We start from the raw sequence: 16,788 nt of genomic DNA, 5'->3' as shown, positions 1-16,788 counted from the left end.
AGAAAAAAGTATTTACCCTCTTCAAAAAAAACAGGATCCCAGTAATTATTGAACAGTGAACTGGACATTAGTCTCTGGAGGGATGGTTGAATAAGCAGGCCATTTGTAAGCTTGAAGATTGCTGTGATTGCCAGGAGCTTTGTCAAAAACAGGTAATCCGAGACAAATGTCATCTTCTTTGACAAGATGCCCTAATAGAACAGCTGAAATAACTTGGGATATTCAGTCTGGAGAAAAGAAGAAACTAGAACCAAAAATAATGGACATAAATTGCAACTATCTAAAGTTCATTTAAATATAGCAAAAACCTCACTGGAAGATCTGTATGATAGTAGACCAACCTATCCTGTTGCTGCACTTGCCCTCTGGAATGATGGGTTATTCTCTTCCCCTCCCCTCCCCCCTTGTCCAGAGATCTATGTGGCTCCTACCCGTATTTATTTAGGAATTTTTTATGGCTGTTTTTCCAGCTGTATTGACAGACTAGCTGTGGAATGCCATTTTGGGAGGGTTGGTTTATTAGTGTTACTGGTTTATTGATGGATTGTGTCTGTGATTGATTGACGAAACTATGTGGTCACTAGGAGCTTGATGACACATAAGGGTCTGTGTGTGTGTTGTAAAAGTTGTAGGCTACCCAGAGATATTAATGAGTCAGGTGACTTCATATTTGACAAAATAAAAATCTTATCTATGAAGACTGTGGATTCAATTCTCCATTTCTAGAGGTGTTTTAAGAAGGATAAGGATAACTTAATTTCTATTTGTAAGTTTTTAAAAAATCTTTTAGGGTCTTGCTTGTTACTATGATATGTTTTTAATTCTTTTTATACAGACTTAAAAATAAATCAGCAAATGAATGGTTTTCCTGTACATTGCAGAGGGCTGAACTAGATGATCCTTTCAGCTCTATTATTCTGTTTTCTGTTATATATCTATATAGTGTATTTATCAGTTTCAGACTAGTATAGCTGAGCGTCTACGTTTAATCTCCTTTTAAGAACGGAGCATTCTGCTCTATCTGATCTGCTGCAGTCTGAGCTGTAAATCAGATTGAGACATTGAAAAATCATAAGGAGAGGTTAGTGGCAAACTAAGTCCACATTCATGAAGTCATCAAGAGTTAAGCATGTCTTTTTTGTTGTCTTCACTTAAATTCTATTTTCAATGGAGGTTACTCTCAAGGAAATGCCTAGATGCCTAGAGACATAGGCCAGTTAGATTGACCAAATTACAATATTTTAAAATATTGTAAATTTAAAATATTTATATTTTAAACTGGTCTGAAGAGCTTTTTTTTTTTTTAAAAAAAATCAGATTATTAAAATGTTTGTTGTTTTAGCATAAGAATTTATAAAAACAGCTAGCAGGCATCATTTTAGAAGAATCATCTCCTCTTCCTTCACACTGGATCCTGAAAGAGTATAAAAGATATACGGCAATAACTTTAGATAATCTTACTTTAGGAAGAATATTTTAAAAGTTCCATGGTTTTTCATAAAGTTCTTTAATGCTTTTCCATAAAACCTAATTGAAGAGGTTGTGTAATTAGGACAGTTTGTACAAAGGAAGAATAGCTGCTGAAAAAGAATGGCTTACCAGGGTGTAACTGATGATTGGATTTGATAAGCGTGCATTCCTCATTCCACAGTCAATATTTTCTCAATGGCAGGGCTATTCTTATATCCCAACACATAGCCTGTTCCACCTACTTGGAGAATAGCATTTGCATCAGCCCTCTTGAAATCAATATATGGTTTATACACATCTGGAGGACTGAGAAAACCAGTCCAAATGATTTTTGTGAAAGGGTGTTTATGCACCCCTTTTTCTGCCATCAGATTTTATAGATAGAAGGAAAAAAAAAAGCACCTTTGAGTCGAGCTTGATACCTAGCAATTTCATGGGCATATCCATGTCATTTTCCTGGCAACAGTGACAGATGTGGTTTGCTGTTGTTTTCTTTCAGGAGAGTTTTTCAGTTTTGGAGGCTGTTTCTTAGTATTTTCCCATCAAAAAGGCCTTCCAGAAATTCCTAAATAGAATTTTTGCGCGTGAATAGGACTGGGGCCATGTGGTATAATATAATATATAATGCATTGAGAAGAGGCTACATGCCATGCAGAAGATTCCTGGGGAAAAAAATCCCATTAAAAAGTCAGGGAGAAGGTCATTTGAAAAGTCTTTGGATAGCTGCTACAACTGGGACTAGAGAGAGATAGGACTGGGCTAGATGGATTTTCATCAATCTCATGCTCCTTGAGTTGTGTTGAGACAGTTTTTGGAATTTTTTTAGAGGCCGCATATGAATGTTGGTTCCAATACATTTGAAGGCTATCAGATTGGGGAAAGCTGAGGTAGGTGGACAAGTAGTCTGACCTGCTTGGCAACTGCTTTTTATTGTTGGAAAAAAAGTCTTCATCATGGTTCAGTCCAAGCCAGGGATAAACAACATGGCAACTGCTTTAGAAAGAAGGTTGCAGTTTATTGAAGAGGAGAGCCAGACAGAAAGATGGGTCTGGCAGAAAAGAGAGAAAAAAAGGGCTGAGCACATGTAGGGAATAGTTTTTTATATCCTCTGGACCCTTTTGTTTGGAGTTGTTCCTGTGGCATGAACTTTGACCTGAGTCTGAGTGTGCTTTTCTGGTATTCTGATGGTGATGGGTTAATCCTATTATGTCCCAAAGGTCATATCCTGCTTCCCTGGGGCTGGGGCTAATGACTCTTAGAGTTTGGGTGAGGTATGTAGATTTTAGGTGTCTTTGTCTTCTTAATCTCCTAGCTTCAACCTTCCTGATGGTTTACATCTGCATTTGTACAGAGCTGGTTTCTGCTTGAGGGAGGGAGAGCTGGGGTTATTAAGAAAAACTGGACATGCTTTTCTGCCTCTTTAAGATCCTTTGAGGAAATATATATTTCTGCCATTTTAATATTTCCTTTTCTGGGGGGGCGGCTGACTTCCCACATTATAATCAGAGTTTGTTGAGATGACTCAACCTTCTTCAGTTTGGTGCTCATCGTATCATTACAAACAACAAAAATAATGATTCCTTCCATCCCGCTAAAGCAGTGGTTCTCAACCTGTGGGTCGGGACCCCATTTGGGGTCAAATGACCATTTCACCGGGGTCGCCAAACCATGCTGTCCGCCATTTTTTTCCCTTTTCCCTAGCTGTCCTACTCCCTCTTATTGGTGGCCACACTCACTTGGGAGTCACCACAACATGGGGAACTGTATTATGGGGTCACGGCATTAGAAAGGTTGAGTACCACTGCGCTAAAGAGAAATAAGAGAGTACTAATAATGTAAAGCTTCCCATATATATTTGAATAATAAAGCAAGATATTTTTGCATGGTCCGTTTTTTTCTGCCTACAGTATCACTGTTCAGTGTCATACAATGACATAACCAGCCAAAAATTTGATCCCCCCCCTTTTTTTAATTTTGGCAGATATGGGGACGCTTCAGGGGAAGGGGCTTATAGACACTACAGGCCAACTTCTGTTTGTGAATTAATTTTGTCAGTATTTATGTTGTGCCAAACTTCCTCATCCTGGTACCTTTCAAACACTTTGGCTGTTGGAAGTTCTAAAACTTGTAGTTTTGGGGAAACCACAATTTGATTTCGGAAATCAATTGAGTGGAATTTTTCTGCATGAATTGGACTGGGACCATATTTGTTTGTTTGTTTGCTTGTTTATATATATGCCTTTATTATTTTTACAAATAACTCAAGTCAGCAAATATATCCAACATATTTTACTTTTCCTATTTTCCCCACAACAACAACCCTGTGAGATGAGTTGGACTGAGAGAGAGTGACTGGCCCCAAGGTCACCCAGTTGGTTTTCATGGCTAAGGCTAGGACTTGAATATAATGTACAATATATTTGCGAAATATATCAGACTGGGCAAAGTTGCACAGTATCACTGCTGCTACCATGCTGAGAAGGACATTGTAAGAAAACATAGCAGCTTAGAATGTTAGGACGAGAAAATAAAGTCTTTTTAGGGTATTTTCTGCAGTAGCTGGTTTACATTGTGCTTCGGGGTTAGGTAGTACTATACACAGAGAATTACGTATATCTTTGATTTTGTATGGGTAGATGTAGGACTTTCCCACAACTAGTCTTTGAGGAAGGAAGAGAGTAGTTACAAGCTTGCTGCTGGATGACATGTGGGTGCAGTAATATGATATATCTCATGGGCTGAGAAAAGGACTCCAATTATTTTCTGTGAATTGGGGCATACATGTTCTCTTGTTATTTCTAGGTCTAATAGAAACAGAGCCAAAGCCCTATGTATCATCGGCATCTTCAGATATGTTCTTGTGAGAACAGTATAATCTGAGGTCTTTTTGAATTAATGATATTGAATTGACTTGAATACACTTATGGCTAAAATGCAATAATGTTAATACTATAAGTAAACAGGCTATGATGGGAGTTATTATTTTTGAGACTTGGGCTTTCGACTATTTGTGTTTTGCAGTGCAGTAATACTAAGATTGCCAATGTTTGAGCTAGTCTTTACTCATAATCAAACAGTTCTTCAAAGGACTCTGGAATGGAATCGTATTTCTTTTTAGTCAGCAAAGCTAAATGTTCTAGCCAAAGTTCCTTACCTAATGTGGCTGTCCCTTCATGAACCTTTTAAACTCACTCTCGTATGCATTACACAGACTTCCTCAAGTTTCTTATTCAAGTTTTAGAGGAAACTTGGTAAACTTTCCTGATTGTTTTTTTTCTTCCTTCTAGAACTAAATCATGGCATTTCGGAAGGCAGTGAAAGGAACTATCCTCATAGGAGGAGGAGCCATTTCAACTGTTTTTGCCCTCTCACAAGTTTCTCAATATAGAAAAAAGGTAAGTAAATTGGTTTAATACTTGTAAATTTCATGCAGATATGGTATTTCTATTGCATTAATATTGTAATGGTGGGTTGGTGCTGTATAAAAGTTATACAAATTGAAAGAGGCTTCAACCAAGAATACTGGCTGTATATTATTTTATGGTTGCACCAATGAAAAGTTCATTCATTTCTAAATAAATTTCAAAGTCGGTTTTTGTACCATTTCACACCATCCTCTTTGTAGTAATTAGATTATAAAAGATACAAGTAGCATATCAAATGTAATTTAAAACTTTTAATGTTTTTGAAATCTTCAATCAGTAATAATTATGGAGGCTAATTTTGTATTCATACAATAAGATGAAATCTAATTGTTTCATTGGCAAAATATAATTAATAAGAAGCTCTATTTGAATATTTAATAATTTGCCCCTTGACATCCTAGCAGTTCGAAAACATCCTAATGCAAGTAAATATACAGGCACCACTTTGGTGGGAAGGTAACAACGTTCTGTGCACTTCATTGTATAGTCATGCCAGCTAGATAAGAGGTCTCCAACCCCCAGTCCGTGGACCAGTACTGGGCCGCGGCATCTCAGCAACCAGTACACAAACAAGGAAAGCCCCATTCGTGGGATGCAGGCAGCGCACAAAACCACGCCCCCTCCGGTCCATGAAAAAAACTTCTCTCCACGTAACTGGTCCCTGGTACCCAAAAGGTTGGGGACCTCTGAACTAGATGACCATGGAAATGTCCTTGGACAATGCCGGCTCCCTCAGCTAGGAAACGGAGATGAGCACCGCTCCCTAAAGTTGGACACAACTGGATAGGGAAACCCTTTACCTCTTCTTAGTGTGGCTTTGTGGTCTCATCCAACAGTTCAAGGATATAAAGAGTGAGCCATGACTATAATTAATAATTGTTGTGTTGAGATGACATCTTCCACATTGGATGAAAAGAAAGGAAATTAAAAGCTTCGTATTCCTTTTAGGTTCTCCAGAGTTTCAGATTAGAAAGTGAAAATTAAGGAATAGATAAGTTATAACCTTTACAGTCATTAAAAAAAAACTCTTGGTAGTTTCAGCCGTATTTCACATTTTAATCGAATATAGGTAAGAATATCATTGCCAGTTTAAGAGAGCCAGTTTGGGTAGGCAACCTTGGCTCTTTTATGACTCGTGGACTTCAATTCTCAGAATTCCTGGGAGTTGAAGTCCACGAGTCATAAAAGAGCCAAGGTTGCCTACCCCTGGTGTAGGGGTTAAACACCAGGCTAGAAACCTGGAGACTAAGAACAGCTGTGTGATCCTGGGCCACTCTCTCTCTCTTGGCCCTTAGAAGAAGACAATAGCAAACCATTTCTGAAATCTTGCTAAAAAAAAAACCTGCGGGGACTTATCTAGGCAGTTGCCAGGAGTCAACCATGACTTGAAGGTGTGCTTGCGTGTGCATGCATACATACAGAAGTTTAAGCATAGGGAATACTGTGAAGATGCTGATTCTTTCATAAAGTTGAATATAGAAGGAGTTTGGTATAGCCCGTGTTATTTGTTGTAAGAGTTTTCATCTAGAGTTGAAAAATACAATTAAAGGCTGGAAAAGTAGCATAGTAGTATGCAGTAGTAAACCCCCCGTCTTACAATGTTTCAGTTGTAAATCTGGGACCACTGAGTTTCCTAATAATTAAAAGTGGAAATTTATATTCTGTGCAACCATGGGGTATATAGACAGAGAAAGTAAAAATGGCAAGAGAACAAGAGAAATCCTGTGTTTTTCCTTTATTCTGACTTTTCCACCACTTACAGCTGTTGTCTGCCCATATCCAACAGATGATACCAAGTGGAAAGATTGTTGCACAAGAAGATGGCCTGTTTGTCCTGTTGACATACCTAATTGTGGGGCAGAACTACCTTTATTATGCCTGTCAGTCATGTAGAGGATGTGGTAAATGATCTCCAGATTAGCAGGAGAGAAGGAAGCTTTAATTGGCTCTGTTATTTTTTTTTGTAAGCAAGACTTTTCAACACTCACCTGTGCTGAGAGAAGACCTAAGCCAATTAACATGCGGGCCAATTTTATATTCTGTCTTCTAGAAACATCTCATTTACTGTACAACTAGTAAGCATTCAGCAGCAAGCTGTTCTGTCTGCATTTTTAGGAATTCATTGATTATTCTTTGCCAAAGCAGCATTGAAGACAGGAAAATGAAGTTCTCCAGCACTGGAGATGGATAATCCACGCAGTGGGTTGAGACTGTATTCCTGGCCAATCAGATCAGTCAGCCAAAGTTGCCACGCCCCGTCTTGGACCATGATCCTTTAGTCTTGACTGATCTGGCCATGCGAGACATCTACAACTTTTGGCTCCTGGGCAGGTATAGTTCCTTTCCATTAGGGGGGATTTTTTCTAGTAGCTGAAATTGCTTAGTTTAAAAGTTAATTAGAGATAATTTAATTCAATTTAATTGACCACTCAAAAATTTCCTTGCTAAATTGTAAAACTCAGGAAGTCAGATTCCTACAGGGGAAACCACCCCCACTTAAAAGGGGGAAATCCCTAACTCCCCTCCCTAACCAACCCCAGCCACCTTCCAGCAGCCGGCAGCCGCCTTAAACAAACGGGGAGGCTCGGGCAACCCCTCGCGTTTAAAACAAACAAACAAACAAAAAAAAAAGACAGAAAGGCAAGCAGTTAGCAAGGGAAGCGGAGGACAAAGGGGACGCATGCTGGGAGGGAGATTGATTAAGGGAAACAGCTGGCGTGCGAAGGAGCAGTCTTTTCACTCCAGGCTGCTCAGGATTTTTTAAACGAGGTGCCATTGTCTGCACAGCTGGAAGCACGCGCAGCTCTTTGTTACAACCGCACGTGGCATAGGCAGCCTTGTTAACACATGCGCAGTAGTTTCCTGGCAGCGGCGGCCATATTTTTTGTCCAAACAGGGGAGTTAAAGTTCCTTAAGAAAGCTAGGTTCAGCCGCTGGAGTGAATTAATAGGCAAGCAGTACTGGGGTACTAAAGCATCTATTATTCATTCAGAGACATTCAAATCAGACACATAGCTACTGGTTCCAGGACTTGGTGTCTTCTACCTAAAGTAAATAAGAACCTTTCATAACTAACTGTGTTTAGTTGCCTTTGGCTCCTTCCAGACTTCGGGTCCCCCATTAGTGGCCCGTACGCCTCTGGATTTAGTGGTGGGTTCCAGGCATCCCCAGTCGCGTGCCTGTCCTTACCCACCATAGTCAAGCCGGGTTCCAGGCATTCCCATTAGCGTGCCTGTTCTTATCCGTGCACAGTGACTAACTCTGACAATTTTGCAGAGTCTGCTCCTGAGTTCCAGACGCCCCCAGTAGTGCGCCTGTCCTTACTCAAAGTTGGAGCTCTCCTACTACCTGGGTCCCCCCTATCGCGGCCCAGCGTTAGTGGAGAATGGAGGAAGCAATCATTCCCTCCACTGGAGCCCCGCCTTCATCCTCTGGAGCACCTGCTTCAGAGGATTCGGAATCCTCTGCAGCCCCTAGAAAGGCTGCAAGGAAGTCATCAAAGAAGGCTGACAAACAGGCAATCAGAAGACACCAAGCCCTAGAAAAAGAGTTCGACAGAGCCCAGAAAAGGGCCAGAATTGAAAATAGGCAGAATGGGGGAATAGGTCCTGACCTACCGCTGGGTCTCCCTTCATCCCCACGGGCCATTTGGTCATTAGGGAACTCATCACAGTCCCAAACAGAGGGTGGGATAGGCGAATTCTCATCGCTCTCCCGATCCCCCTCCCCACGGAGGTTACAGGAAACCCCGAGGACCATGCTAACCACAGCACCTGCAGGGTCGCAGGCAATGGTCACTCCTCCTGCATTGACAGGGGATCTGCTAGCTACCCTAATAGCACAGGCAGTGGACCGTGCATTTGAGGCCAGGGCTCAAACTTCAAAAGCCAAGCCTCTAGGACTTAGAACGAGGCATCGGGAGGAAACGGAGGACCATCAGGACCTCTCCTCCATCTCAGACTCGTCGGTCTCTGAGGAAGCTTACCTGGACCAGCCAGGTACGTCACAAGGGATTCAAATGTCTGAGGAGGAGGAGGACACCTCACCTCAAGGGCCGTCCTTCAGCGGCCTGTTTAACCCTTCTCTTTTTGTTACTATTCTGCGCAAGGCTGAGGCCACAGCCCATCTGGGGCATGGGACACCAGCGGAGCCTGTCACAGTTGACACGGAGGCTGAGCCGACGTTCGCCGAAAAGGTAACCACTCAACACCGCATACCATGCCCGACCATGTTCCTAAACACAATAAGGAAACAGTGGGCAGCGCCAACCTCCCTACCGCTTCCTAGCAATGCGGAGAGGAAGCTATTTAACGTAGCAAGGGAGCTAGAGGGAACATTGGAGGTGCCGGTGGTGGACGAACCCATAGGTCCCCTGATATCGGACACGGCCATATCAGGAGATTTTGCTGAGGCTCTTAAAGCCGAGGACCGAAAGAGTGAGTCCAACTACAGGAGAACGCACCAGGCAATAGCTTGGGCTACCAGGGCGTCTACCTCTGCGTCCTTTTTCTCCAGAGCCACACTTTGTTGGCTCCGTGAGTTACAGGGCCGGGTTCCCATGGAGGATATACGCACTCACCAGGAACTCAGCAAAATGGTAGCGGCCACGGAATATGCGTCGGACGCAACACTTTTAGCGACCAAGTTTTCAGCCAAGGCAATGGCGGCAAACAACACGAGCAGGCGCATCCTCTGGCTAAAGAACTGGCAGGCGGATACCAAATCCAAGTGGAAATTGGCTTCGGCTCCGTACCAAGGGGCAAAGCTGTTTGGTGAGGCACTAACGCCATACCTGACAGAGAACAAGGACAAGCGCAAGGTCCTTAAACACATGCTTAAAAGGCAGGACAAGAGACCCGGCTCCTGGGGAAGGAAACAATCCTTTCGTACGGAAGCCAGGGTCAACTACTTTCAAAATTCCCAACCCTTCCAAGCTAGACAGGATAGGGAAAGACAGGGGGACAGACAGAACACAAGACATAGGCAAACACAGGGAAGACGGCCCTTTCGGGGGAACAACCGCCCCTTCCGCCGTACCAGATGACTCCCGCCCAGACCTTCCCATAGGGGGCAGACTAGCAGGGTTTGCTCCCCAGTGGGAAGAGACCACCACGGACGTATGGGTCAGGAACACCATACGTCATGGTCTATCTCTAGAATTTCTCTCAAAGCCCCCGAACCGCTTCCGCCCGTGCCCCTGTCCCACAAACCCAACAAAGAGAAGGCTCATGAACGAGGCCGTTCAGCACCTTCTAAACATACGGGCCGTAGAGCCGGTGCCTATGAACCAGAGAGACCAGGGGTTTTATTCTATCCTCTTCGCGGTCCCAAAACCCTCAGGGGGTTGGAGAGCCGTTTTGGATTTGAAAAGGCTAAATTTCTACATAAAATACCGCAAATTCAAAATGCAGACACTACGCTCCATCCTTGGAAGCGTAAGGAAAGGGGATTTTCTGGCATCGATCGACCTCACGGAGGCATACTTGCACATCCCTATCTCTCTGGCTCACCGCCGCTTTCTACGGTTTGCCTACAGGGGGCACCATTTTCAATACAGGGCACTTCCATTCGGCCTGTCATCAGCGCCCAGGGTGTTCACCAAGATTCTGGCGGTTCTGGCAGCACAACTAAGAAACGTACCAGTCAGAGTCCAGTGCTACCTGGACGATATTCTAATCCAGTCATCGTCCGCCCAGCAGTCTCGGGCGGACCTAAAGTTAGTGATAAAAATGCTGCAGGACCACGGCTTCTCGGTGAACTTTCCAAAGAGCCATCTAACCCCAACTACGAGAATACTCCACCTGGGAGCGGTCATAGACACAAAGGAATGCAAGGTGTACCTATCACAGGAACGCCTCAGCAGCATAAAGAAAGCCGTAAAACAGGTAAGCCGCGTTCAGTCAGTGACGCTGGTCTGCCTCTCCCAGCTGCTAGGGAAGATGATATCGACCATAGCAATAGTTCCTTGGGCAAGGCTGCACTCAAGAGAACTGCAATGGTTCATGCTCCCGTTTCAGAGACAACAAATCAGTGCATCCCGGAAGAGGGTAGGCATACCTCTGAGAGTACGACACTCCCTCAGGTGGTGGCTATCTCCAGCTCTCCTCAGGGGGTCCCCCTTCAGGGAACCAGACAGAGTAGTAGTCACAACAGATGCGAGCTTATTCGGCTGGGGAGGCCACTTGGGGACCAAGTGGACACAGGGCCGCTGGTCAGCGGTGGATCTCCGACACAACATAAACTGGCTCGAGCTGCGGGCTATTCACCTAGCGTTAAGGCATTTTCACAGCAGCATAAAAGGCAGGCACGTACTGGTCCTGACGGACAACGTGACAGCCAAGGCCCACATAAACCGTCAGGGGGGCACACACTCTCGCTCGCTCTCGGCCGAGGCCCTCCTACTGGGGGCCTGGGCGGAACAAAATCTGGCCTCCATAAAGGCCGACCACATATCGGGGGAGGCAAACATCCAAGCAGATCTGTTGAGCAGATCAACAATAGATCACTCGGAGTGGCAACTACACCCGAGGATCTTCAGGGAGGTCTGTCACCGCTTCGGGCTTCCCCAGGTGGACCTTTTTGCCTCTCCTTCCAATGCCCACCTAACTCGCTTCTTCTCCCGATTCCCATCCAAGGTAGCAGAGCAGACGGACGCGTTACGGAGCCCATGGCCAAGGGGGCTCCTGTACGCGTTTCCACCCTTACCTCTCCTTCCGGCTGTAGTACGCAAGATTCTGCGGGAAAGGGCCGAGGTAATCCTTGTGGCCCCTTATTGGCCAAGGAGACCTTGGTTCGCAGACTTGAGGAGTCTCTCCCGCACGAATCCATGGCGGATTCCTCCGGAGAGGATCTCCCTCAAGCAGGGGTAGATCTCCCACCCAGAGCCACAATGGCTACAACTAGCCGTCTGGCTCTTGAACGGTCAATTTTAGCCAAGGGGGCTTGCTCACAGGGTGTAATTAGGGTCATACAGGCATCAAGGCGCCCCTCCACGAACCGTATCTACGAGGCCACATGGAGAAGCTTCCAATCATGGTGCTCTAAACAGGACTTGTTACTCGAAGGGATCACAATTCCCAAGATCCTAGAATTTTTACTAGATGGCCTAGAGAGGGACCTCTCGCCAAAAACACTGCGCAGGCAAATCGCCGCCCTCTCAACTATACTTTCTGCCAGCCCCGGTGAATCCTTGGGCAAGCATCCCTTAATACGATCCTTCCTCAAGGGGGCTGCAAACATCAGACCGCCAACCGTGCACAGGTGTCCATCGTGGGAACTACCACGAGTACTACAAGCTCTTACCAGAGCGCCCTTCGAACCACTCAAAACATGTGACTTTCGCTATCTGACCCATAAGGTAGCATTCTTGGTAGCCATCACGTCAGCTCGGCGGATATCCGAGTTAGCTTCTCTCTCAATGAGGAAGGACCTGTGCCATTTTCACAGGGACAAGGTAGTCCTAAGAATAGACCATTCATTCCAAAGGTCAACTCCCTTTTTCACAGATCACAGGAAATAGTCCTACCAGACTTCTGTCCAAACCCAGCTCATCCCCTGGAGCAACAATGGCACACCTTGGACGTACGCAGGGCACTAAGACATTACATTTCACGCACAGCGGAATTCCGACGCTCGGACGCGCTTTTCATATCCTTCAACCCTGCTACTAGGGGCCGGAAGGTCTCGTCCTCTACCATCGGTAGGTGGATTAGGGCATGCATCACGGGGGCATACCAGGCGGAGTCCTTGCAAGTCCCCAAGCATATCACAGCCCATTCCACAAGGAGTGCTGCCACCTCAGCAGCATGGGCCATGCAGGCTTCTATTGAAGAGGTATGCAGGGCAGCCACTTGGGCCTCGCCCTCTCCATTCATTCGTCCTTACAAAATCGACAGGTACTCCTCTGCAGAGGCCTCCTTCGGTAGGAGGGTTCTCCAGCAGGTGCTAGACCAAAGTTGCACACGGGACCAGTCTATTCCCCAAACCAAGGGACAATAGGCTTTGGTATGTCCCACTGCGTGGATTATCCATCTCCAGTGCTGGAGAAGGGGCGTTGACTGACCTGAACGCCTTTTCTCAGCACGGAGATGGATAATCCACACCCACCCTTATAGACTAGAATAATAGGGTATATTTAGTGGAGCCAAAACGTCTTACTGTCAGTCAATGGATGCGCTCGAGTCAAGACTAAAGGATCATGGTCCAAGACGGGGCGTGGCAACTTTGGCTGACTGATCTGATTGGCCAGGAATACAGTCTCAACCCACTGCGTGGATTATCCATCTCCGTGCTGAGAAAAGGCGTTCAGGTAAGTCAACGCCCCTTTTAAAAACTTTTGTTATATTTTTAAGTGAAAAACTTTGGATAAGAGCCTTATGCCGATGCTTAGTATGATCATGCAAAGGCTTAAAATGGGGAGAGGATTTAGGCATGTAACAAACTTGTTCAAGTCATCTTTGTTCACATTTGCTTAATCCTTGACTTTCCCATAATGAAAAGAATAATCTGAAAGAGATTTTCAGTAGCATTTATTTAAACCAGTGGTTCTCAACCTTTTTAATGCCGCGACCCCCAACCGGTCGTAAGTCGAGGACTACTCAACTGGTCGTAAGTCGAGAACTACTCAACTGGTGCAGCACTGTTTGCAGAATGGGACTTTTGGCGGGCTCAGCAGGGCAGAGACAGCCTGGACAATTCCTATTGGCTTTTGAATGCCAATAGAATTAGACTCTATTCAAGAGAGTCTATTCTATTGGCTTTCAAAAGCCAATAGAATAAAAGGGAGTAGCCCAGCTAAGGAAAAGGGGGAAAAAATGGCGGACTGCGTTGTTTGGCGACCCCCGTGAAATGGTCGTTCGACCCCAACTGGGGTCCCGACTCACAGGTTGAGAACCACTGATTTAAACAGTGGTAGAAGAGTACATCTTACGAGGTTTTCAATTCCATTTTCAAGTGAACATGGTTTTTTGGTGTTTCTAAAATATTTTTGCTCTTAGATTATTTTTAGTATTGAACTTCATAGTTGCTTTCACAATGCTGAAATTCAGTATAGAGATTGGTCTTAAAAAGTAATTTGAGTGTTCTGTGTTTTTTTTACTGCTGTGTCTATAACAGCAACAACATTCTGACAATAATAGAAGATTTTGGATGTGGACTTGACCCACTTAGCAGAAATATGCTTGTGCTTTCTTAGACTTACTGCTGAATAAACATGTATGTGATTGCCTAGTTAAGAATTTATTTTACTTTTTTCAGAGTTCGTTTCAAAGTAAAATATGAATTTACAATGAATCATATTAATAATGCATAGAAGTACTTAGGATACATATAAGTCAGTTTTACTTTTGCATACATCTTCTCGAAATAAATGTGTTCTGTGATCACACACGTGATGAAACATTGAATTTTGCAAACCGTAAACTTGCGCAGGATATATCTTTGTAGCTATAAAATAGCAGCTTGTTTTAATTAAGACAGAAAAAGCACATTTTCAGAATGTAAATTCAGCATCTAAAGCAATACAATTATATGAAGACCTAGAAAACTAAAGATGTATTTTTACATTTCTAATATTAGATGCACACTCACACAGAAGCCAATGCCAATTGTTGCTATTTTGCAGTCTCATGAATTCTTTTTTAGGCTGTTAGCGTTTTATATTTAATAATTTCAATTGTCTTTTGTAAAAACAAAAACACAGCAAGCAAGGTCTTAGTCTACTGATTTTTATTTAAAGACACTTTCATTAAGTCTTTTGTAGCGATTTTAGGAAAAATAATGGGCATGCTGGCATACTGAATAATGATGATGATAATACTTGTAATAATATTTTGGGATTATTTTATTTCAGTGCTATTCAAACATGAATCTTTTGTGCTGTTCTTAATGACTATAGATAAGGATTTTGAACTAGTAGTGCTGCTTTTTATAAATCAATATTAAATTATGCCCAACTCCTTCCTTCCTTCCTTCCTTCCTTCCTTCCTTCCTTCCTTCCTTCCTTCCTTCCTTCCTTCCTTCCTTCCTTCCTTCCTTCCTTCCACTTTATCTTTGCAGGGTCATCTTGCATCTGTGGAAGCTTCAGAATGTAAACTTAAACCAATGCTAAGCTCCCTTCCAACTAGGGAGAATCATTTCCAGGCTTTGAGAGAAACCGCAGAATTTGATGTTCTTATCATAGGTGGAGGTGCAACAGGAAGTGGTTGTGCATTAGATGCTGTTACAAGAGGTAAGTGATTCATGGAAATATAGAAGTTGGTTGTTTTGTATCTAGGCATTCATATGTCCCAGAGTTAGGAATATGTTTTTACATTAAAAGTAGATTCGTTCTATCTAAATTCATTGCTTTTCCTTTTCCTTTTTTTCTATTTTTATTTTTATTGTATTTTTTTTCTGTATTGTATTGTATTTCTGTATTGTGTTTTTTTTACTGTAGTTCAGAGGTGTCAAACTCAATTTCATTGAGGGCCGCATTGGCATTGCGGTTGCCCTCAGGGCGGGTGTGTGTGGCCAAGATGGGTGCGGCCTACTGGTGGGCGTGGCCTACTGGGTGAGCATGGCCAGCTCTACATCGTTTGCATCAAGGGTGCCTGTGGGGGCCTGGGCAGGAGTGGGACAGATGTGAGGGTCTCTGGCAGAAAGGGGTGGGACCGGGCAAACGCCAAGGCATGGTCCATTTCTTCATTCCTCACAAAGGATGACACCTCCCCAGCATGCACCCAGGGGGCGGGGCCGACGCGGCAGGGGCTGGTTGCTCACTGTTTCTAGACAGCCTTGTGGAGCTAAGACTAAATGCGTTTCAGCATAGATGGCCACCACAAAATTGTACATTGGCTCCCGGCCCTCCTGGGCCAGGGCCAAGGCAGCGGGGGCCGTTCCCTCACGGTTTCCAGGATGGCTTCGCGGGCCACATGAAACCACTTCGCGGGCCGCATTCAGCCCCTGGGCCTTGTGTTTGACATATCTGCTGTAGTTGGTTTGTATTATTTACTGTAATTTTTTGATTGGTTCTTTTAAATTATATTTACAGGTTTGGGGATTTTTTTTATTCATAGTACAGTGTTTAAAAAGGATTAACAGAGCTCGGATTTAATTGCTACAGTTCCTTTATTATACAATGCCACAAGAGGTCTTCTCATATTCTATCTCTCACTTATACCTTTGTCGTTCAATCCAATATAATGCCTGTGACAGGCCTAAGGCATTTTAAAATGCTGTCTTGGATCATGATAGAGATAAGTTGCTAACATCACAGTTCCCAGTTCTGAAAACTTAAAGAGGCTCATGCCTTTTGATATTCCAGAAGCATAGTTTCTAAGCATGGAGAATTCAACAAAGTGCCTTTTGTTTAAAAGATGAAATGAATATAATTTGAGCATTTGAGATTATCTCTTTTGATTTGCAGGCTTTCTTCTATTCCGTTTGTTTTTAATGTCATTGTCCAATATATCCATCTCATCTTGGCTGTGTGGGCAGCCTGCGCGTTACGTTATGACCTATTTTTGGGGTGTTCCTTGCCAAGCCAGTTTGCCTTAAATCAGTGGTTCTCAACCTTTTTAATGCCGTGACCCCCAACTGGTCATAAGTCGAGGACTACTCGTAAGTTGAGGAGTACTCAACTGGTGCAGCACCGTTTGCAGACTGGGGCTTTTGGCGGGCTCAGCAGGGCAGAGACAGCCTGGACAATTCCTATTGGCTTTGGAAAGCCAATAGAATTAGACTCGATTCAAGAGAGTCTATTCTATTGGCTTTCAAAAGCCAATAGAATAAAAGGGAGTAGCACAGCTAAGGAAAAGTGAAAAAAATGGCGGACTGCATTGTTTGGCGACCCCCGTGAAATGGTCGTTCAACCCCAAATGGGGTCCCGACCCACAGGTTGAGAACCACTGCCTTA

General features: G+C 43.9%; 1 protein-coding gene across 7 annotated transcripts in view; it reads left to right on the top strand.

The window, feature by feature from the left end:
- Nucleotides 1-16,788, top strand: part of GPD2 (glycerol-3-phosphate dehydrogenase 2) — a 95,210-nt gene that overhangs the window by 16,059 nt on the left and 62,363 nt on the right. For all 7 annotated transcript variants that reach the window (XM_039335402.1, XM_039335400.1, XM_039335398.1 and 4 more), the window contains 2 exons: nucleotides 4,758-4,865; nucleotides 14,952-15,123. In XM_039335402.1, coding sequence (XP_039191336.1) covers nucleotides 4,767-4,865; nucleotides 14,952-15,123 — 271 coding nt within the window. In that variant the 5' untranslated portion in view covers nucleotides 4,758-4,766. The remainder of the gene's footprint in view (nucleotides 1-4,757; nucleotides 4,866-14,951; nucleotides 15,124-16,788) is intronic.

Source organism: Crotalus tigris, unplaced genomic scaffold (genome assembly GCF_016545835.1).
Source record: "Crotalus tigris isolate CLP2741 ecotype Arizona unplaced genomic scaffold, ASM1654583v1 scf7180000017641.3106099, whole genome shotgun sequence".
NCBI lineage: Eukaryota > Metazoa > Chordata > Lepidosauria > Squamata > Viperidae > Crotalus > Crotalus tigris.
Note: the sequence above shows the minus strand (reverse complement) of the source record. Positions and strands in the feature narration are given on the sequence as shown.